The sequence below is a fragment of the Balearica regulorum genome, chromosome 7 (genome assembly GCF_011004875.1).
Source record: "Balearica regulorum gibbericeps isolate bBalReg1 chromosome 7, bBalReg1.pri, whole genome shotgun sequence".
In the NCBI taxonomy this organism is placed as follows: Eukaryota; Metazoa; Chordata; class Aves; order Gruiformes; family Gruidae; genus Balearica; species Balearica regulorum.
This window is the reverse complement of record NC_046190.1, coordinates 31,591,814-31,614,892: the sequence shown is the minus strand read 5'-3', so window position 1 is coordinate 31,614,892 and position 23,079 is coordinate 31,591,814. Positions and strand designations below refer to the sequence as shown.

The 23,079-nt window shown below is 40.7% G+C and overlaps 1 protein-coding gene across 4 annotated transcripts in view; it reads right to left on the bottom strand.

Moving 5' to 3' along the window:
• Positions 1-1,761: 1,761 nt before the first annotated feature.
• The window catches only part of GRID1 (glutamate ionotropic receptor delta type subunit 1), a 533,234-nt gene continuing 511,916 nt past the window's right edge, over positions 1,762-23,079 (bottom strand). For 2 of the 4 annotated variants that reach the window (XM_075758769.1, XM_075758771.1), the window contains 3 exons: positions 21,918-22,084; positions 20,325-20,565; positions 1,762-2,449 (listed from right to left, as the gene is read on the bottom strand). In XM_075758769.1, coding sequence (XP_075614884.1) covers positions 2,021-2,449; positions 20,325-20,565; positions 21,918-22,084 — 837 coding nt within the window. In that variant the 3' untranslated portion in view covers positions 1,762-2,020. Of the gene's footprint in view, positions 2,450-19,978; positions 20,066-20,324; positions 20,566-21,917; positions 22,085-23,079 lie in introns of all 4 variants that reach the window. The other 2 variants (XM_075758773.1, XM_075758772.1) reach the window with 2 other exon arrangements.

Sequence of the window (23,079 nt, the reverse complement as noted above, 5' to 3'; positions counted from 1 at the left end):
TAGGTTTGTTAAGATAACGGTAAGAAAAAGTATGACAAAAGAAGAAGGAAAAATATCCCAAGCTTGTGCGGGCCAAGTCTCTAAATAAGATAAATCTAGTCAGCTGACTGGGCCATTATTCATTTTTTTAATTAGTTTGAAGCAAATAGTGCAATTTGTGCCAAGCTGCAAAATCGCACCATCTTCACGAGGAACCAGTTTGACAAGAGAGACAAATTAATCCCTGCAAGAGTACTCCTTCTGTAAGCTCACCATCAATATTCCTCATTTAAAAAGCAGTATGCTGAGTATGCTCTTCCATTAGGCTGGTTTTGTACCGCAGTTTGACTTGTCTTCCCTACCACTTAAACTAGGAATGTGAAAATGTAGGGACTTTTATCATCCCATAAATATACCTGTTGCATAATTATGCAAATCAAATTAGAAGCAGTCAATGAAATGTTTATTTATCCAAAACCCTGGCCCAGATTGCCTGCTGACTTTCTTGGGATGTGAATGCATTTCTACCTCTATTCAAACATAATTTTTCACCTTAATGTAGGCAGTGATTTTGCTGCACCGAGATCTACAGCCTTTTCCAAATAGCAGTGTTCTGATAAACTGAAAAAATCCAGCTACAAAGGAAAAACATAACCTAGCTATAGGGATACTTTTGAGAAGATGCTAAATTATGCCAACTCTGAAAGACAGTGGCAGTCCATTTGCAACAGTGGGCGGGGAGAGAAGGTGAGGGCATCAGTTATCCTGGGCATTCGAACTACTATTTGGGAAGGAAACAATGTGTTTTGGGTTTGTTTTGATTTTTTTGTTACATGAAATTGCACTGGTAATATTTGCAGAGCAAGACATTGAATTTGCTATACGTGTTGCTCTTTGTCCTCAGATTCGGTTTCACAGACCAAAAAAAAAAAAGACATTTTTACAGCCATTTCTACCAAGATTATAGGCATGGCCATTAAAATGTTTCTCTTTACAAAATCAATGGAAGAAAAGCAGAGCTGTGCTTATAGTTGTGAATTTAGCCTTGTCATTCAGGGATATAACTTCAACAGACAGCATTGCATCCATTATGCAGCAAATTCCTTGAAATCTTAAAGAAAGAGATGGCACCAGAGGGCACAGTCACTGCAACGCCATTATCTCCTGCCCTTAAAGCTCCTCCGTGTCTCACCCCTTTCAGCCATTGGTTCCTCCCCATTTTCAGGCAGGTACACAAGACACAATAAAAGAGCCGATCAGTTTTTCTTAAAAGCTTTCCCCTTCACCTGAAACCTGTTATCAAAGCATTGATATATATAATATATACGTCATATATACAATATATATTATATATATAAAACAAAACACAGAAAGTTAAATAAAAAGAGCCACACAGCACAGCAGACATGTAAAAACACAATTCAATAATCCTGTGCTTAAACTTAGAAACTGTGTGGAAGTTTAAATTGTTGTTAGAAGGAAAAAGTTCTCTTTTTTTTTCCTGTTTATTGTTTGTTGGATTTTAATTATAATTCACATTTAAAACATTTGTTACTGCTATACTAATACCAGCTGTTAAATTCTCCGAGTGAACTGCCATCTTGACTATAAAATAGGGTTCTGGGGAAAGGAGAGATCTGAGCATGGTGAAATTTTCTAGCAAGAAATGGGAATTTTCTTTCACTTAAAGAAAAAAAAAAGAGTAAGGGAATAAATGTTGAAATCCATGGAAAAAAATGTACGGCCCTCAGTCCCAGTAACTGGTCTTCTTTGGCACTTGAGAACGATCACAAGTAATTTGCCTTTTTATTCATATAGAACAAAATTTACAAAGTCATTCATACATTTTTGTTTTTTTGTTTTGTTTTTTACTGACTTCGAAAATTGGGAATATTCAAAATACACTTTTACCCCACTTCATTCTTTCATTATTTACACGTATGTACATGAAAAATGTAAGAGTTTGTTTTCTTTTTTTTTTTTTGTTTCTTTTAAATTTTGTATTAAAAAGCTCTGCTGGTTGTTTTACTGTTTGTTTTCATCATATGGATGTTCCATGCGAGGGCTCCATTGCTTCTGGAATAACTCCCCCCGGCACAGACTGAAATGACATTGGGATCGGGGTTTTCACGGGACTCTGACGAAATAGTCCTCCATTTGGCGACCTGTGTTTACACTGTATGGAGGGCATGGTGGCTGAGCTGCTCAGGGGCAGCGGCAGGTTGCTGCCGGAGGCAGCTGTGAGTGTCCTGCTGGCACCATGAGTTGTCTGTTCTGGTAAAAAGGTGGTGACAGAAAGTTGCGTGTTCTGGTATTCGCGTACCGGCTCCAGGGTCTGAGTTGGCTGCATGCCACCAATCTCCAAGGCTGAGATTTCAATGGACGCTGGGGAGATCTGCTTGTGGGCTATGTCTTCATCAATTAAGCTGTTCATGCGTCTATGGACCTGCTCCAGGTTCACTTCTTTGTCCTAGGGAGGAAGAAACCAGAGCAATCAGTCCAAACGCAATCTCCAATCCCGTCCGGCCCCACTCCACTTGCTCTGTGTGACCGGAGTTGCTGTTCACTCATTACATCGCTTCGATTTCATCTGTGCCTATGCAAAACCCCAAGGTCTGCCCAACATCTCCAGCTGAGAAACACATGCTGAAGAGAACACCAGCGCAATCTCAGCCTGCAAAAGCCCCTGATGTTGTCAATCTCGTCCTCCTCGGAGGTAAACCAAGGGCTCTGGTTCAGCTAACAGGAGCTGGCACCAGGGACCAGCACATCCCACAAGCCCAGAAAAAAAGCATACAGCAGGCAAACATGTGAGCTGGGATTCCAAATTCCAGCAAGCAGCTCGCCACCTTGAAACCACAAGACATCTCACCACTGTCTCATCTAGTTGCAGTGCATTTTCTAAGGAACACGTCAGTAAAACATTGTGCACAGCCTAGCTGACTCCGGGGTAGTTGCTTCATGTGCCAAAATCTACTGGCCAGGGGTTGTGGTGGTGAAAAAGTCTTCCCTTCCCAGCAGGAAGTCCCGGGTCACTTACGTGGCACAGACTATAGACCTACTGGAACAGCACTAAGAGAGACCTACTGTGGGAGCCCTGGGGAGGGAACCACTCATTTCTGTTTTGAACGGTTGTGTGACCAACTATAAGCTGTCTGTCCTCTTGACACATCATCTGGTAAAAGTCTGTCTGTGGTCAAAGCTGGGGAAAATAACGCTGGTCTTTAGAAAATGCATCACCATCTTCTGAGGATGTGTTGCCTAAGGCTCCTGGAGCAGCCTCTTCAAAGGACTTTTGGGACCACTTACTCAATGTGGTTTAGCTTCCATGAGGAAATACAGCAAAAGACGTTGTCTTTAAAACCTGAAGGAGCAAAGACCTACAGTGGGCTGTTTATCACCTCAGCACAGCATTCAGGATGCTCAAATTGGAAAGCAACAAAACTGGCAGGGTAAAGTCAACCACCAGGGATGCTGTATGGCTGAATTTTAATAGCTAGCATTGTATTGCCAATAAAAAGGTATTATATATATTATATCATTTCTCTATATTTCATAAAGCACAGCTATGATCTACAGTTTTAGTTATTTGGTGTAAATGTAACAAACAGCAGACTAGCAGCAAAGCATCTATAAAAATCCCCTGGTCTGACAGAAACCTGTAATTACACGAGGCAGCCAGCAAGATTCCAGCCTAAGAAGTAGGACTACCTGAAACTTTTGTCTTCCAGTAATCCCTGATTGCCCACAGATCAACGTGTGCTTAAATGTTGGTTAAACCCAACACCAGCAGTCTTACAGATGCTCTGATTCATGCCCAAAAACTAGGCTCTGGGAAAAGAGAAGTACAAGGTGCCACTGCCACCCGCTCCTCACGATCTTTTGCCGCTGGTGTTCAGGTGGAGTACAGAGAATTACAATATTATTCCAGTGGTATCCACGGCTATGCAACTTTGCTTTCACCTGTAAATTGACAAGTCAACCCCAAAGCCCTTGATTCCAGCCAATGTCAACTACAGATTTGCTTCTAACCTTCTGATTTAACACCACTCCTACGTTACTCAAGAACCGTTGGATTTGCAGATCTCTGAATGGATTTGGAAATTAATTAGTGTTACCTGATGATGAACCCAAACCTGCATTCTTAGCTTAGGCTAAATCCCTATTGATTTCAACTGGAGTACAATCGTTCAACAATTACAGGGCTGAGCTGCACATTACACCTCCTTTGCTAATCAGTAGAAAATGAATTCCTATTTAATTTACATCGCAAATCCACCAAACTCTCAATGAAGCTCCCAGGAACACGGGGAATATCATCTTCCTCACCAGAAAAACAAACTACTTTTTAAAAATACTGCTTTTTCAGCCAAATCCTCTACTCAGATAATTTTGAGTTAGAGAAAATCAATGGACAATAATTAAAAATATAAACTTTTGTGACAGAAAGGGACCAGACAATACTCGACCAGATAACCCCTGCATCCGTGTTAAGTCCTTCTTGCCCGTCAGGCTCTTCATTCAATAAGTTAGATAATGCACCAAGCTGACAATAACACCAAGACTCCTTCATAAACTCTGTAGCAAAGTAAATTAAGGATTTGTGGTATAATGGCCAAAGGATTACATGGATTTAATTCCTAATTTTATTTATTTCTATTTCTTGAAGTAAAATTGTGGACGGGGAGCAAGTGTGAGAAGTGTTCTTATCTCCCAATGGGAGTAAGGGCTCGACCTCCAAGGGCGGGTTCCCTTTGCACAGACGTGCCGCTGCGTACTGCTGTGTCTTCCTCAGCTCCCTGCCAATGAAAACTTGCTGCAAAGTTCTGCTTATCCACAAACTTCAGCTACCACCACAAAGATGATACCTGTGCCTAAGGAAGCTAACTCCCAGAAGCCCATTATATAATGCTTCTTTGGGTACCCTGTACTATTCCTTTTCTCAACAACGCTGCTAGCTTTGATTTAGACTCCTAGGTTGGCATTCTAGTCATCTGGGACGCATATTCTGGCTAAGCCCCTACTACAAAATAAGAAAAAAAGTAGAGAACTCAGGTTAGAACAGAGCAAATACTAGAACAAATTTTCCTAAATAAGACTTTGGAGAAATGTTCATGACTCATGTGCATTTTTCTGAGCTTTTGCGTTCTTCAGATCATTTCAAGTGAAAATATACACCAATATTTTATTTGTATTTTTTGATTGCAAGCACATCCTCAGTGCATTCCATCCTGCTTTGCCAAGGAAAGAAATATAATGTGACTGTGATAACTAGCCAAGACAGAGGGAAAGGTAGAGTTTCAGTATTTGCAACATGCAGTCATGAATTGTTTGCAGAGGAAAAAACATTTGTGAATGAAGTGTGCTCTTCATTTGGAGCATCTGTGCACAAAAGGTCATAAAATTCAAAGGATTAATTAATCCCAGTTATATATTTAGCTTAGCTCTTTTAAGATGTAAACGTGAAGAGCCACAGATGGGATGCTCTTAACAGACATCTCCTGGTCCAGACCAGAGGAGTCGTTAAGGACAACGTCATTTGGAAAGCTTCCCTCTGCTGGCCCAACAGGATTGCCCTCTTTTCTTCTACTATGTGCAGTCCAGCCCTGGGTCAGCATTCCTCAGAAAATGGGGGATTTGCAGTTGCTTATGTTTCACAATATAAACTTATGTTTCACTGTGCTAAAGTTTTCGTTATCAAGGAAAAGAAAAACCTAATTCCTGCACGCAGATGTCGCATTTTATCTACAACAGAACACTTATGGAGTAAGTAGAGAAATAAATGCCTGGGATTTTTTTTAAGAGATAGGGGTGGGGATTTCATTTGCCTACTTCTTTTTTCAGCATTAAGGCCAGCAACTTTCTGGCCTTATTAAGATCAGAGAAAACTTTTTAAAGGCTTCCAAGAGCCCAGAAGTTCACATTATTCCTTCTTTTTGTTGTTAAAATAAAATGTTTGTAAAGGTTAAGGAAAACAACTCTCTGAGAAATAATAAAACCACATTTTTAAAGGTTCTTCCCTTTTTCTTTGTCTTATTAGATGAAGAGCAGCTAAATAACTAAATGTCACACTTTGTATGAAACTATCCTAATGCTGAATGAATGATTTTTCAAATGCTTTAAAAAAAACCAACCCTAAGATAAAAATTAGAAACCTTGAAAAGATTAGTTTGTCACTGCCTTGAATCCCAAGATTTCCAGAACAAAGGTTTTGGGATAGCTTTATTTGACAAGCCAAACTTTCAGAATCTGTAAATTCTGTAAACCTCATCTTTATTTTCCTTTATTGTTCTCCTGGAAAATTCCGTCGCAAAACACGTTACTGAAAAGCAACAAGATATATAGAGTAAAAGGGTTAAATGGTAATAAAGCCAGGAAAAAACAAATGTTAAAAGTTATGATGTTTTGCTCCCTTGTCAGCTCAGTGTTCTCCTTTATTTTTAGTTCTGTAATTCTTATTAAATATGAGCAATTTGTTATCATTTTCAAGAACTTAGGTTGCTTTTTTTTTTTTTTTTTTTATTTTCTGAGGCTTTGTCACCTCAATTGTGAAACGGTAATGTAGCATTGCAAAAGATTTTCAAGCTTTCTGATGCTGTATTATGCTCTGGTTTTGCATTTCTCTATGACAAAATTAATGAATTAATAAATTACTATCAGTTAATAAATTGAGGCTTGGAGCTAGGGAATCGGCACCAGACCTGGCAGCTGGATGGAAAAAACAGGAGCCACAGTGGAGTTCGGTGTGCCAGTTTTCTAGCAGAGAGACTCCCCTTACCCAACGGAGAGCCCCTCGGGGAAGCCTCGCCACTGCTCTTCACAAAGGCTTCTGCCTTCAGCTCCACTCAGCTCCACTTAAGCCTCTTCAGGAGCTGAACGAATGAGCTCCAACTTAATACTTCAGTGTCTGAGACAGACACATTGCCAAAGGTTTCTCCTCTTTTTTGTACTTAATATGCAAAACTTAGTTAATATTATAAATATGTCACATCTCAGATGCTTACTGTCAATTCACCTTCACTTTTCATATATAGCTACTTTGGATAAATGTATACACTTGTGTTGCCAGAAGGAGATCAAATATTTTTCCTTTGCTACCTTCATAATTCTATTTGCAATATTAATGTTGTACTCCAAATAGATCAGTTGAAGAAATTAATCAGTGAAAGGAAAAAAAAATATCACACGTAAGGAAAATGAATTATAAACACAGGCTTATCCTCGAGCTTAAGAAAAACAGCTAACCAAACACTGCTTCTGGTCAGGAAATTATCTTATTCATAAATACCAATTTAAATGTCATTCTTCCCCAATGAGTTTGAGTTCTGGAAGGGCAAATGAAGGGCATGTTTCCGATACGTCCCACGCACTTGATTGTGAGCGACGGGTTCAATGGCCTATGACTGACAGCAGGAGCATACCGTGGCAACTGTTGGTGTGAATTTAAAGGATGCTCACCAGAATTACCCGGGAATGGCTAACCCTGCATGACCACACCTGCAAGAAACTACGGCTTCCTTTCACAGGACTAATCAAGTTTAGCCTTGTCACATGGAGAGAAATTGTGGCAAGATATAAATGCAGACAGGATGATTTACAGAGTAATCAATATTTTCTTTTAGCTTATTTTCTGTGACTTTTGACAGTGGGCTCTAATAAAAGCATGCGGGCAGCCAGACTGAAAGAATATGACACTACTTGGGAGGTTGGGAGTCAGTTAACATTATCAAATTTGAGAGACATCTCATTGAGTGTTGGAAAGGACCTACTGGCTGATGTTTTCATGAAATTGCCTACATCATTCTAAACACAATTAACTCAAAGGTAATACTGTTTAGCTGCCAGCCTTGCAATGCTTGGGATTTTCTAAAGGGAAGATTTTTGAGAAAAATATTTTTATTAAAGACAGTAATGTGGCCTCGTGTTCTTACTTGTGATTTCTCTGATCTTATCACAAAGTTCAAGAGAAGCCACTTGAAGAGATAAAAACGTTACAAGCTGATGAAGCAGTTTCAGTAAGGCCAAAAAGGGAGACAAATACCCAAAAAGGAAGGCTGAACATCTGCACAAATTTGATGCTAAAACTATGCCAAAACTGTGATAAGTTATGTCTGCATCCCACACATGCAAATAAAACCACATTAGACTAGAGGAGATTAAAAAGACTGATGGTCTTGACCCTAAATATCACATACTAAAAATTGAGAAACATAGCAAATACGGGCAGACAGCCACATACACCGAGGGACTATCATCAACGTGTCGATACCTCCCGGTCAGATGCTGGTAACTCTGCCAAATATTAAAAGCCTGTTAATGCACTTCTTAATAAGCCTCAGGACATATGCAGAAAACAATGTTTTTAAAGTATTATAGTCTTAATCATCAATCATGATTGCAAAACAGCATTTCTGTTTTGTTTGTTTGTTCGTTTCTGTCTTGGGTGACAACATGAAGGATTATCCTTTGGTGAAAGAATGAAACCAAGACATAAATGTTAATATTAAATTTTCATTCTGTGAAAAAACTATTTAAAAAAATACGGCAATTTTGTGATTAGGACCAGTGTTCAAAATTTGAGTCAAGCTCCACCCTCAGACAGACCTTTCCTCTTCTGACCTTGACCAGGTTACATGCCAGTCCCTCTACCATCCAGATAAAATGCCTCCTAACCCACAGACATATGTTAAAAAATACAAGTATCAGCGGTCATGAGACACAGATGATGGAAGGCACGTGTGTATCCAGCTAGGCAGAAAGGAAGTCTCTGAGGCACTTCCATGCACAGACACACTGCATAACTGAAAAACAAACCAGAGAAATAAAAGTGAAACAGCGAGGTGTCCATGCTCAAGTAGCCACAAGCTATTCTCTTCTTAGCTCAGCGTCAAAACCCTCAGCTCCACCCAGCTACCAGCTTCTGTCCGTGGGGTTTCAGGCATCACGGGTTCAAACATTTCACTTGTTAAGGAGAAATGAAGCAGCAGCAGCTCTGCACAGGTACATTTGTTTAAAATTATTTTGAAATTCTTTATTCACCCAGGGTCATTATCATTACTTTCAGCTGCAGCCACTGCATATGTAAAGCTGTAATTTTAATTTATTCCAGGAGGCTCTGACAGAGTGGCAAAACCAGACATAATTGGCTTGCTCAAGAAGAAAAAAGCAGTGATGATATATATAATAGATGTGCTGCAAAACAATGACAAGACGGTATGGTGTTATATTAATACAAATAACCCCTTTTTAATACGACTCGGTTTGCAACATTCATTATTCTAGAGATTCTGCAGTCGACAATGCAGCAAAATGCAGACAGACGTGTAAACAGATGCAGCGATGATGTATGTTTGCTGTCATTAATTTAACACAGGCAAGTGACCTAGTCAAATAGCACTTAATGTTACATAAAATTTGCTGAGTGGTTTCTGAGTGTACTCTGCTAGCTGCCAGTTTGACCGTAACAGTATCTTATTAAAAATAAGTACAGATGCACCTCAAGAGTCTACTTGAAAAACTACTTTTATAAATAGGCCCAACTCTGCAATCAAGCTTCTGCTCTTATGAGTGGAAACTATAGCATGTATTTTAAATTAGCAATTAACTAAGCTATCATCTATAAAACAGCTGTTCGAAGAAGGCATTGGGACTGACATCAGTTGAGGTCCAGCAGACTGTTATCCAATTGAAAGGATAAAAGAAATGAAAGAGTTTTGCAATATATTAATGTAATTCAATGTGTAATCATCTTCAAAGAAACCAAACTTTGCAACACATTGTGTACAAGAGGCCACCTTATTCACTAGGAGGTGCTCTCCTTCACCAGAGAGCAGAAATTCTTTTATGAAAAGACAGTAAGATTTTTTTTCCCTTCTAAGTAAACCTGAAAAAAAGTGAGAAATAACAGAACACTGCAAATATGATGTTAATATGATAGAAAATTCTTTCAAATGCATTGCCAAAGTTTACTCCCACCTACCCACAGCCAAAAAATACCTGTAATTAGTCAAACTATTACCAAAAACCTAGAGACCAATGAATTAACAGTGACTTGCTACAGAACTGCTACAAGTAGCAAGGAGCATCATGAAGCAGTCCTTACCTGCCCACACTCACATTGCCCCCCTTACCCAGTTTGGATTTATCCAACCTGAAATCACATCTAGTCAGGGATCAAATTCTGAAGACAGCTGTGACCGTCCCATAGTCTGTGCCTGCAAGCCTCTCCAGAAATGCACCGGACAATCAGCTCCCCACCAGGCCCCGAGGCTGCTGATGCACACCAATTCAAACCAGCTAAAAATCTGCCTTTGGTTTACTTTTTCTCTTCAACTGCACCCGCATGCTATGGCACCGTGTGAGTAAATATGCAGGACACAGTACCAATGGGACAAGCATCGCATATCAGGGGACAGCAGGTAGCCCTATAGTCTCTTGCAGTGATCTGCTCCCACATTCATCACAATCCATTAACTAAGTGCAATCACTGAGAAACACTGGCTAGTCCTTGCAACCAACAGCAGACTCAAACCTGCAAGGCAAGAGGCCGTGATAGCATCCTCATTTGTTACTCAATAGAAAAGGGGACATTCAGCCTTGTGCTGAGGTATTCCAAGCTTTCAAATCCTTACCAACCTTGGTTCACAAGCATTAGAAGCTGGTAACTCAACTACAAAGAAAATGAATGACTTGTTCACGTTATACAGATGTTTCCACAGTTTTCATGAGGTTAAAAATAAACAGGATAGTAAGAGAATGCAAAGAAACATTTGTCAACATGAGCAGCAAAATGCAGTACTGAATGAGTGCTGGTTGATGAGCATGCCAATGTCTGCAAAGGAACTCTTTTAGGAGAAAGGAGAGCTTGCACATGGGGAAACCTTCACTGTGCACACACTGCATATATTATAGTTACAGGCATTTCCAACAACACGAAGGTTAGGTTCAAGGGGACTTCCAAGGAGAGGTAAAGATGAGGAGAAAACTAGCAAGGATTCATCTGTGCAGGCATTTTCAACAACAAACCAATTATCTGTATGTTTATTATAAATTCTCACCATGCTTCTGAGGCCCAACCTCACGTCATTGGCCATCTCCACATAGAAAGGGAAAGGAAGACGTGGGGAGAAAAAACAGGATCAAGATAGTGAGGCTAAAAATGTAATTCATATTTCACTCTTTTTAGCAAATATATACTTGTTACTTCTTACACTTCTGGTTTGAAACAGCAAATTCTAAGCACTGCAACCAAAGAGGATGGCCCTGAAGAGGGTGATGTTTTCAGAATTCAACTACATCTAGACTGACCCTGTGAAGTGACAGATTATTCTTTTACAAAGTAAAGATTAAATTCAACAAGGTTCTGTTCCAAAACTCACTAAAAATTAATGGATTCTTTACATTGCTTTACACAGTTTTTAAATCCCAAATTATTATCTAGTCCATCAGGGATGTAATTTTTCACTCTGTTGAGCCTAAAGTAAAGCAATGCTACCCTTTAACACTCTGATTCACTCTACTGGAGCATCAGATGCAACAGATTCCTCTGTCATCACCCTTCTTCACCATTCCAGCCTAGCCAAATCCAAATTTCAAAAGTTCCCATTTTTTCCTATTATGCCAGGAGTACAAGAGAGAGCTGGCACAGGAGACAGAAGGAGTTGCTTCTACAACCTGTTTGATGCCCAGCAGTAGTTGCCTTGCAAAGCCTCTCCTCTCCACTCCACCTATGCGAAAGCATTAGAAAACTCTTACTCCTGACTATTAGCCACAAATATTTTAATGAAAAACTGAATTTTGAGAAGGTTTCTGCACCCCCATTCAGGTCTATATTTTGGAAACTGCCCAACCTCTTATTGTGACATGAGAAAAGACATGTCCAGCCAAATCATTAACAGCTCAGCATAATAAAAATCTGGCCACCAGTTTCCAAAAAGAGAATTCTTGGATACTGAATACTTCTGAAGAAATAGTACTTGTTATGCTGAGTAAGTCCGAGCAGGTCTTTTCTACATAGTGCTTATAAATATGGTTCTGAACTTATGGAAAACCATAACCAAACCATCAAGTTTTTTTTAAAATATATATGTAGTTTTCCCACAATATTAGTACTTGTGATTCCTTAGTATTTTGCTAATATTGAGCACAGGTTATTTCAGGTATTATAAAATTATTTAAATTCAACAGAAAATAGATTTATAAATTGCTTAATATTATTGTACAGTAAGTTCAATCTTCAGCAAATCACTTCAATGCACACGTAACTTCCAGTTTATGCTTTACACACGTTGGTTTCAAGGAAACTGAAGTTTGATCCTATACCATGAAAATGAATGGAAGTGTTCTGGTGATCTGGGTGAGATAAGGATCGAACTCACAGTTAATTTTACATACATGTTTCAATGCTTAGTTGGATCAAGGCCTACGACATTTTACAAACCACAAAAATGTAAAAAAAATATTGAGAAAAGTCATATTTGATGATTTTTATTTTAAACTTTTACTGATTTTGTTATTACTGAACATTCAATACTCCCTTCGAAAAGTCAAATTTAAAATACCACTGTAGGCTGATACACAAAACATTAGCTCTGTAAACACTGTGTGAAGAATCTATACGAATCTGACACATTAAGGCTCCAATTCACTAAATTACATAAGCTCATGCCAAGCACATGAGTAGCCACAGAAGTTCTCTGGGACAGGTGATGTAAGCAAGTACTTAAATTCATTACCAAACTGGAACTTTGAACAGGTTGCTTCTTTCTGACTTCCCTGAATGGCCACACTCATGTTTTAAGCTTATTTATGTTCAGTATTCCCCCCACCCCAAGGTTCATGCTGAGTAAATCCAGATTATATCCCTAAGAAACCCATTAGCAGGGTTTTCTTACATGACTGAGAGAAAAATTAAACCAAACACAAAAATCCCTTCCTTGCAGCTAGGGAAATACGCTGGAACCAAACCTGAATGCTTCAATACTGCTTTGGGTAGCAGAAGCCTGGGCCCGGTGTCATTAATCACGGGGATGACATGTCACTTTTAAATCCATTACAGCCTTGACCTAAATCTATGGAGATCAATAGCAAGAGTTGAATGATTTCATTGGATTCTGGATGAGCACACTGTCTATAACCAGATATTACAGAATATCTGCTTCACTGGTAGGGACCTCTAAGGAGAAAATCTTATTTCTTCACTCATGTAAAAAGCCAACACTGAGTTAGTTATGATGCCCTTCCAGGTATTATCAGTTTCTGTACAAGGCAATTTATGTATTGTATCCTCCTCTTTTTTTCTTTTTTTTTTTTTCCTTCCTTTAACTGATTCTACCAGCTTATACTTTATCATCAAACAACATTAAACTTTGTATTCTGGGATAACTGATTCCTAACACTGTTTTGCTGATTTAAAAATGCTAGTTAAATGAAGTTTCTCAGCTTATTATATTCAAAGCTAGTTTGAAACTGAATTTCTAGATGGCATTAAAATGCATTATTTTGCCAGTGTTTGCATTATTTATTTTCCCCAAAAAACTTTATTTATTCTTAGAAAAGTAGAATACAATACAGTGGTACAAACAAATGATCATTTATATGCAACTGAGCAAAAAACGTACAAAGATTTCAGATATGTCATAAAAATACAGAAAAAATAATTTAAAATAAAACCAAGATAAAATATAGAGGACATGCAGTGAAGGGAAAATAAAATATCCGTTTGATGATCTCACATTTCCTTTCACTCTCAAAAGGAACCATCCTGGTGGAAATCAAATTGTCAAATAAAAAGATAACACCACAAAGGAGACAAGATAAATGAAGTGACAAAGAAAAAGACAAGGAAAGTGAAAATAATGGTGAAAGCATAAAACTCTTTAATAATAAAAAACAACACTGCTGACACCATGCTGAAGGTATGGAAGCCTCGATTGCCATGGAATAATATCTGGTTGGAGAACTGAAGTGAGATGAATCGGGTGCAAACCACAATTCTTAGCAGTGACATTTTGATCCATTGGACTCGTATCTGCGAGCTCATATTTCCACTTCTAAGGTACACTGGGTCTCATAGTCTTCTAACATCAGCGAAGAGCCCTAGTGGGTAACTTTCATGACTGCTAAAGCTGGAAATATGGATTTTTGAGGTAGGCTGGAATTTGCATATCATCAAACATGGAAACAGGGGAACTTAAGGCAGATCGTACAAGGCTGCACTGGCCAGAGATACAGGTTTTCTTTCTTTCATCCTGCACACTGACAATATATTTGTGATAATTTTTAGAGTAATTTTGCTAACTGCCACTACCTTATAGAGCTAGAAACTATTGCAGAGTCTAGACTTTCTGAGATTCAAAAACATTTAAAACATTATTAAGTTTGGAGTAGCAGGAAACAGGAACGGTAAGATGCTGTTACTGGTACACAAGTCTGTTCCCACTTTGGACAGTACCTGAATTACTGCCCCCTTTCAATCATTCAAAAATAAAAAGTGAGAACAGAAAAGTGAAAAGACTCTGTTGAATAAAATGATTTTGCAGAAGCAGGAGAAAGTTAAGAAATCATAAACTAAGCTGTGAAGACTGTGATTGTTAATGAATTATAAAGATGACACAAGTTACGAGACAATAACTAGTAGCAACTCAGAAGGTGGAAAATGATGCTATTCCTTATCCTGTAAAACCCCCAAATCTTCATACACTACAAAATTGCAAACACACTGGGTACAGTTTCTCAAAACACTCACGTTGCTAGGAGTAGCACAGCTGGTTTGGAGAAAATACATCTCTGATTTATAATATATGTTATCTGAGTTAAGAAAGAATCAAACGAAGAATTTCTTGAGATCATTCTAACATTGTCTTTCAAGAGCTATATTAACAATAAGTGAATCAATATCACCTTTCAGGGAACATACAACAAGTATTAGCTCCCAGCAGAAAAATCATCCTTTGTAAGTGACTAATTTTCTGTGATGTGGGGTTGCCTGTTAATTTGTTTTTAGTGAATACATTTTGCACGCAGTAAAAAATATGGGAATTCAACTTTCTTTCCATGAATAATATAATATTTTATCTTTGTTTCTACATTTTCATTGTTTTGCAGTATAGTATGTGGATGAACTAGGAGTGCTTTCTTAATAGTTCTGAGGAGATCTCAGAAGTAATAATCTTCAAGGGGAACAGTACATCACAATAAGACACAGCTGATAAAGCACAGAGGATGCCGGGGAGTCTGTTGCAGTAAGCAGCTACACTTGATCATAATGACAATGAAGATTTGAAAACTGTCTTTCAGTGTGTCAAATGGAATAAAAGCTAGCAACAACCTGATGATGTAGTGAAGCCCTTGGCAGTTAAATGATCCAAATTATATTATAGCTTACTGATATCATGAAATAAATGCATAGGACTCATACCAAAAGATATAGAAATCCAGAGGTAATTATTGAAAGCTCGACATTTCTATGGTACCAGGTTTCAATAACTTTATCTGATTGCTCAGTTATTCAAAAGGGACACAGAGTGACTGAACAGATTCCAGAATAAATATTAATTTTCTTTTTTTTTTTATTTTACAACTCCTCAAATTTCTGAAGCCCATATAAGTCAAAAGATTAGGTATCGGTATTGCCGGCTGAGTAGCAGCTGTGCAAATTCAAGATTTTAACGCATAGAGATAGATGTATGAGCTGGCTAAATTTCACGGTGGGTATAGGCTGGCTGGGCATTAACAATAATTAGAGGAGAGTGATTATAAATTCTAGAAAATCTGATTTGAGAAAGACGACCAAATGTAAATTTTCCTGTATTAGAAAATAATGCGGGCATTTAAACATTACTAGATATCTTTCCAACTTTTAAGAGATTACAAACTTGAGCCCCAATAGAAGAATATGGCATGGTGTGGCAGTTATACATTTTTCCTGATGTTGGAGCTAATCTTTCGTTAATCTGATTTGATAAGCATTAAATGAGGAATTAAAAGGGATAACATTAAGATTTTTACAGCAGAACTCATTAGAAACATTTTTACAAATATACTTCAAATAGAATAAAAAATACTGTGTATCAACATCCTGAAAAGGAATAATCAACCCAGCCTTCACTAATAGCATGAAATTTCACTATTTCTTGCATAATGGAATTGTGAACCAATGGCAACTGTGTTTTGGGGAAAGTAAAAGAAGTCCATCTTTCCTGGAGGTTTATCTTAATGCACAGACCTAATGGGTAGAAACAATACTATTTTTTTAATTGGGTGGGTTTTCTTTGTATGCAAACAATATAAAAAATATTCCAATTGGAAGCAGTCTCCATCTGACATAACTCTTCCTATAAAGTTTCTACCAATGCAGAACAGATTAATATCACAGTCCAAGTTATGCTGTCAGGTTTCAAAAGATAGGCTTCCTGTTCCTCCCAGTTACATAGTTAACATTACACTTTTCATACTCATTGTAATGATGAGTTGTGATACATACCATAAAGACATTGGAGTCCTTGAACACCCCAATGTACTGGCTCATGCTAACCTCCATAAAAGCCAAAGAAATACAACGTGGAAGAGGAAAAGACAACAAACTGGCAAATATCAACACCTTAATGTCAGGTGAAAACATTTCTCCAATGTTAATGAAGGCTGTGCACGTTCTTCCAGCCACAGACTTCACAGACCCTCGACATACAAAATTATAGTCTCTATAAAAATCCTTTCTCTCTTTCCCCAGCAAGCTGCATGGCCACCCAACCCTGTCATAAATCTGCCAGAGCAGTCGTGCATCCATCTTCCCAACATCTCTGTTTTTTGAGTTGACAATCGTTGGCATGATACAGCCTACCGAGAGGGTCAAGTCAAAGAAAGATTGTTACACGGAGGCTCTGCAGGTTATGACAACTCCTCATTCAATCCTGAACCCACTGTAATTTTCTACAATGGATTAAAAAAAACACCTAAGAGGGTAAGGGTCACAGAAGCCAGACGCTGCCTCCTTGTCCTTTGCCTCATGAGGTGACTTCTGCATGAGGTGACCACCAAAGTCCATCTTAGGCTGTGGGGAAATCGGCCCCTTCCGTGACCCTCCACAAGCTCTGCACTTCACAGAAGAAAATGGCTGTGAGGCAATTTTGGGGTGGTATCACAACACTCGTGCTTTGCCAAAGCATTCCCAAAAGCAGAACAACATCAGCAGTGTGACTGAAGTTACTAATGACTTGGCCGGAGTATCAGACGCACCTTGGAGGCAGATTTTAATGTTCTGTATACACTATGCATGCCGTGCCTCTGTTAATATGGCTGCTGCTGTAGAAACGCTAGCTAATACAGAAGTGAGATAGCCCAAATGCACTCCTCCTGGAGACCAAATCCTCTTTTTGCTTTTGGTCCCCTAAGCAATGCTCAGCCACTTAACAGGGGTGTCCCCAGGACTCAACGCTCCCCTCATCCCTGGATCCTCGCCTTTCCAAAGTTTTGAAACTTGGTTCTCCTCAATACGTCTACAACCTTCAACCTACATCGTCCCTTCTGAAACTTGGATTCTATCTTAACTACAGTGGCCGTTAGCAATCCCACTTCAATCCCTCCTCACTAGTAGTACATAAATGAGATACCTCAGCACACTAATCTAACAAGAAACATGGGCTATCTTCGTTCACTAATTTATGTGAGTGGACGCTGCGGCCACTATACTCCCCGCCGCCCCCTCCTGGGGTGGGCGGCCATTAGTCGCGAACCAGCTGGTCACGTACGCGCTGCCGCTATACAGGGGTCCCGGCCCCCGGGCCAATCAGAGCGAGGCGCGGGGGGCGCTGCCCGTGGGGCGGGGCCGGAGCCGCTGCGGCGGTGCGGACGTGACCTGGGGCAGGGGCCAGCGGCCTGGGGTGCTGCCTGCGGCGCTGGGCCGCTGTGGGTGCGCGCTCGGGCTACCCTGGATGGCTTACACGGCCCCATCTGCAGAGGGGCCGGTGGAGAATAAAGTTTAGGCCGTAACAACAACGTGGCTGCGCCACGGTTAAGCAGAGGATCCCTGCAGACCCTGCTCGTCCCTGGGGCCGGGCGGCTGTCACCCAGCCCTCCGGCTGCCCTGGCCTGACCCAGAGGCGTTTCCAGCCGCCAGCCTTTCGCTGCACCCAGCTGTCCTCCTTGCGCTTTCCTCCGGGCCGGCCCGGCCGGCAAGCCCTCAGCCCTGCGCCCTCTTCTCGGGAACACGCACTTTCTCTGTCGGCAGTAACACGTACTTGTGCCCCGGCTCCCACTGGCTCCGCGCCCCTTCTCTGGGGGGCACTCGCCTCTCCCCAGCCGTGCCCGGGGTGGTCGTGCCCGCCTTCACCCGGGCTGGCCGTGCTCTAAGGGCCACCTGCCCAGGTACGGCTTTACCCTGCAGGTAACTCTAGTGCACTTTAAAAAATGGAAGCTTAAAAGTGTCCTATTGCTTGTCGCAGAAACCGTACAGAGCAGCCCTGATCACGCACCGGAGGGAAAGGGGAGGAGGAGAGGGACGGGAATGGGAGAAAAGATGGGATGGGGTAAGGCAGGGTCTGTGATGATCCTTCCCACAGACAGAAAAAGAGAAATGAAGGGGATGGGCAAAAAGAAAATACTTAAACTCAGGAACACCAATCCTTTTTCAGAGATGGAAACTGAGCATTTAAAACCCTTTGCAATAAAAGAGTGAAATTATTTCACCTTACCTATATGAAACTCGGCCTTTGGGGCACGTTTTCATCTCGCTCTACAAAAGTGCACCAAGGCGAGTCCCTGAGCACGCCGAGGGGACCACGCCGCGAGTGCGGCACGAGGACTGCCTGCGCAGGGGCAGCGCGGGCGCACCTCCGGGACGTGCCTGCCCCTCGCCCTGCCAGCCTTTCACAGCGCGCGGCGACCCGGCTTAGCTCCGGCTTAGCAATGCCAACCTGGAGCGGGAGCGTTTGCAGGGCAAAATGCTACAGTATTTAACCAAAGAGTAATTAAGTATGCACTTCTGTTCATATGAAAGATTCTTTATAAGCAAGAGTACCTACTCGTGCTCTCCCTGTGCCTGGTTTTGGAGTGCTGCGGAGATGTGCTTCCTTTTGCCAAAATTTCCCTTTTGCTATTGTACGTTGTGCAGCCACAGGCAAGTGACTTTCAGCTTCGTCCCACAAACATGGTACAGATGTTTATCACCGAGCATTTGATGGATGAATTCAAATGGGAGAAGCAGGAGCTCAGAAGAATGGAATCTTACTGATAAATATTTCACACCATTACAGACTGCAACATACATCTTCAGATCCCATTTGCCAGAACTGCTTACAGGTGATAGGTACGTCAATTAGTGTAGTACTCCTGGCAGCCTGAGAACATAGATTGGAATTGATGGCCTATGTGCTATTTTCCAGCTGTAGTGCAGCTCGCTGCTATTATTTGCTTGTAATAAACATCTGTTCCAAGATGAAAGCACCTACAAATGCCTCAGTATCTCCAAAAATACAAGAGGTTAGTTTGTTAAACATTTAATCTATGTAAACAAATACAGGCTTCATGCAAGACAGATCTGAGTACGGACTGATTATTCTATCATAGCATTGCTATTACTCGCTGCTGCACATGAAAACTTCAAAACCAAGAAATTCTCAGATACATTTTCCTAGGTAAAATAGGTCATATGAAGGTCAGTTTACTCAAAGGCTCCTACTTTTAGAAATAAAATTGATTTCAAAAGAAAAGAAGCATTTAAACAGTGTCATGGCAATATGGCTTACTCAGTAACTAGCTGGTTGATTTTTAATTGCTCATGTACCTCTTCAAACTCAGCCTAGGCCAGCCATGAAGGAGAAGAGCTACCAGCTGCTGGCAGCCGCACAGCCTGCGCAGGATGGACGTGGTTCTCACGGCCGATGGATGGGGTCTCAGATCAGAGAAAACATTACCGCAGATGGCACAACTGCGTGCCCGTGACTGGCCTCCCCGTCGCTCACAGCAGAGAGGCCGAGGGCATGTTTCTGAACTACTCTCTTACCCCTAAAGGTGGTCTCTCCAGGTCAGGGTTGAGGCACATTGGTGGGGCAATGTGGGGAAGTTTGCACTGCTGCTGCCCATGCTGTATCTGCTCTATAAATAAATAGAGGACTTTAGTCTCCAGGGCTGTCAGTTTGGCACCTTCCATGTGCACAAAAGACATGGTTTGGTTTTTTTTTTATTTGTTTAGAAACAACCACCCAAAAAGTTATATGCAAAGCTTAGTATGGCAAATCAAAATAAATCAAATTTATTGTATGAGAGCACCTAAAATCCCACAACTTCCACTTGCTCTCTCTTTCTTTTGTTTTCTACTTTTAATTGTGATAAGAATAAAAGTTATGGACCTCTTTCGGTGTTTCTTGATGACAACGGTTGCTGTTCCACCACAACTCCAATGCTGCCACCAAGCATGCAAGAAGAAGGCCTATTGCCAAAATGCAGAAAACTCCTGCAAAACTGTGAAGCTTGAGTGCCTTCCCATCTGTCTGTGCGTTGGTATGGCTATTCAGGTCACAACGTCCCATCCGTGGCCACCATTTCTGTTTAAGAACATCCAAGTCTCCGCTTTCTTGCAACTCTAAGATCCTGCAGAAATTTCAAAAGACAAATATTAGTTTCCACGATACCTTTTCATGGTTTTTTAGTCTTTTCCGTATGTCACATAACTCTTAAATCTACTGTCCCGTAGCTCAAAACTCCATCCCACCACCACTACCATGTAGCATGTTTCATCTGAAACTCTGTTATACCGGGATTTCTTTCTACTCACAGCAGCGGGTAAACTCCACTGAGTAACTTAGGAAAAAGAAGAGACTGTCAAAAATTCCACTGCAGCGCAAGAAGCATTTCCAAGGGAAATCACAATATTCCAGTTAGTCATGGCTGGTCTGGCTACGTTCAGCTGCAACAGCTGGTCCCACTAGCGAAATGCTCAACCCACTCCACTGCTGCTCTCCCACAATGATTTCAAAATCATGTGAGACTAAACATGCTACTATTTGTGTGCCACTTAATACAAATCTGTTTAAGCAGCGACCAACTCATTTACTTCAGCAAACGTAGTTTATTCAAAAGGATTTTACTTCAATGCTGTTACTTCATGCCTGAATTACTGTGTTAACAGTTGCTAATTAATCATTGTTTTGCCTCTTGTGAAGTGTCCCTTCTCTCCATGAATGATTCATTTTGGATTTGGTTTGATAACTGGTTCAGCTGTTTACTAACAACCTTTTCTCTTGAGGCAGCTTTGTCTCTGGTTGTGCAGCTGGAGTTTTACCCCTTTTTATAAAGAAGGAGCGAGACGAGGAAATCTTGCTTCAGCTCCCTGCCTGGAGCGGAGCACCCGCTCGCCTTCTGCTACGGCCACACGTGCCCGCAGCACTGCATGTCTTCATTTCAGTCTATACATTCACGTGAAAAAGATATTGCTAGCTAATAGCTCAGAGATCCCTAAATGGCATAGTCTCATAGTCTCACAGACTTAGCAATCCCACGCAATACTCAGCAATTCTTGTTTTCCTGCACCATTCTGAGTCTTCGACCTGTCTCTCCACCCTAAAGGATAAACCAGGGCATTATTACTTGCTTACTATAGAGAGCAACACGTTGCGCCATAGCCTGCAAAATGTGGCATGAATCAAAGATCTCTCTTCAGCCTCTCCCCTATCTCATACGAAGCTCTGAGGACATCAGCCTTTTTTCCGCCAGCGGCAGTGCTGCCTGGAGGTGCGAGGCCACACACCACCTCCAGTCCCCTCCTCCCTAAGCAGATGTGTGTGGAGCAGAAGCAGCAGCTTTGTTGAAGCCTGAACTCATCACCTCTCTGCTGTCACTTGTTCACTGTCCTTTATTCAACAATTGGCCAGAATTAATGTGAACCACAAACGGTTGCTGGTTGTAAAGAGGCATCCTATAAAACGAGCTTTGTTTCTGGTTACCTCTGGGAGAAAAGATCTCTGTAGGGGCTGCCATGCTGGAGGGCTATCCCATATCCTTTGCTGCTGATGCTGTTTCCAATGACTGTCACAGAGCACTCATCGTCCGTCAGCGCAGCATATTCCACCACTGTCACATCCCACAGGAAAGCATAGTTTCCTTTCTTTGCCTGTAAATACAGCATGAACACAACACAATCTAAACTAAACTACATTTCTACGTAGGACAAAGCCCAGTTGAACAAACCCTGAGTTGGTCATTACTCCTGGTGGTATTTCATTAGGTCACAGTTTATCTGTAGACATCCAACATGTAAGTACATTTCTAACGCTCTTCCCTCCCAGCGGTACCTCATCTACTTCCATTTTTAATAGGAATACATAGGATAACATAGCCAACTGTAAGTGTAAGCAAGGTTTACATACCAGATTATTAATTATAAATGAAAGCTATTGCCTTAGCTGAAAAATGCGATGTATATTTTGTAGGAGACGTGGAGTGTGACTGGTTCCGTACATTCATGTAACTAGATGAGTAGAGTATGAGCACTAAGTGGTGCTTCCTCATCATCACAGTCACCAAACATCGCAGGTCACATCGCAGCTTTCCTCATAGAAACGTGTAAATAAACACAGCCCCTTCCGAGAGCTATGTTAGTCCTGTAATAAAAGGCATGCTCCAAGCTTAAAGACTTCCCTTTTTTTTTTTTCACAGGTAAGAAGAGCCACAAGCATCTCCTATTATCTCAGGTTTGGGACAAATATTGTTTTATTTTAGCACACACCCACACAGATGTCCTTAAACGTCAGCCTTAATTGGGATTCAAACCAATGCCTGCATGCAGTGCATACAATGAATGTAAATCACCTTACTTAACATAAGATGTAAGAAACATCTCTGGATAGGGATTCAGTAAAGAAAAAAGTCATCATTTTGTTTGGTTAAAGTAATCATTGGTTTCCTAATATATTTAAGTAGTATGTTTTTAAGTCTCTGGTGAACAGAGCGCAAAGGAACAGATGGGCCGGAACATCTAATGCAAATAAATGAGTAGTCATGAATGGAGACTTCCAAGACTTTTTTTTTTTTTTTTTTTTAATTTCGAGTTATTTCAGATCGTTCTTTAGGTCAGAACAAAGCAAGGCAGGGAGCTGAAGTCCTGCA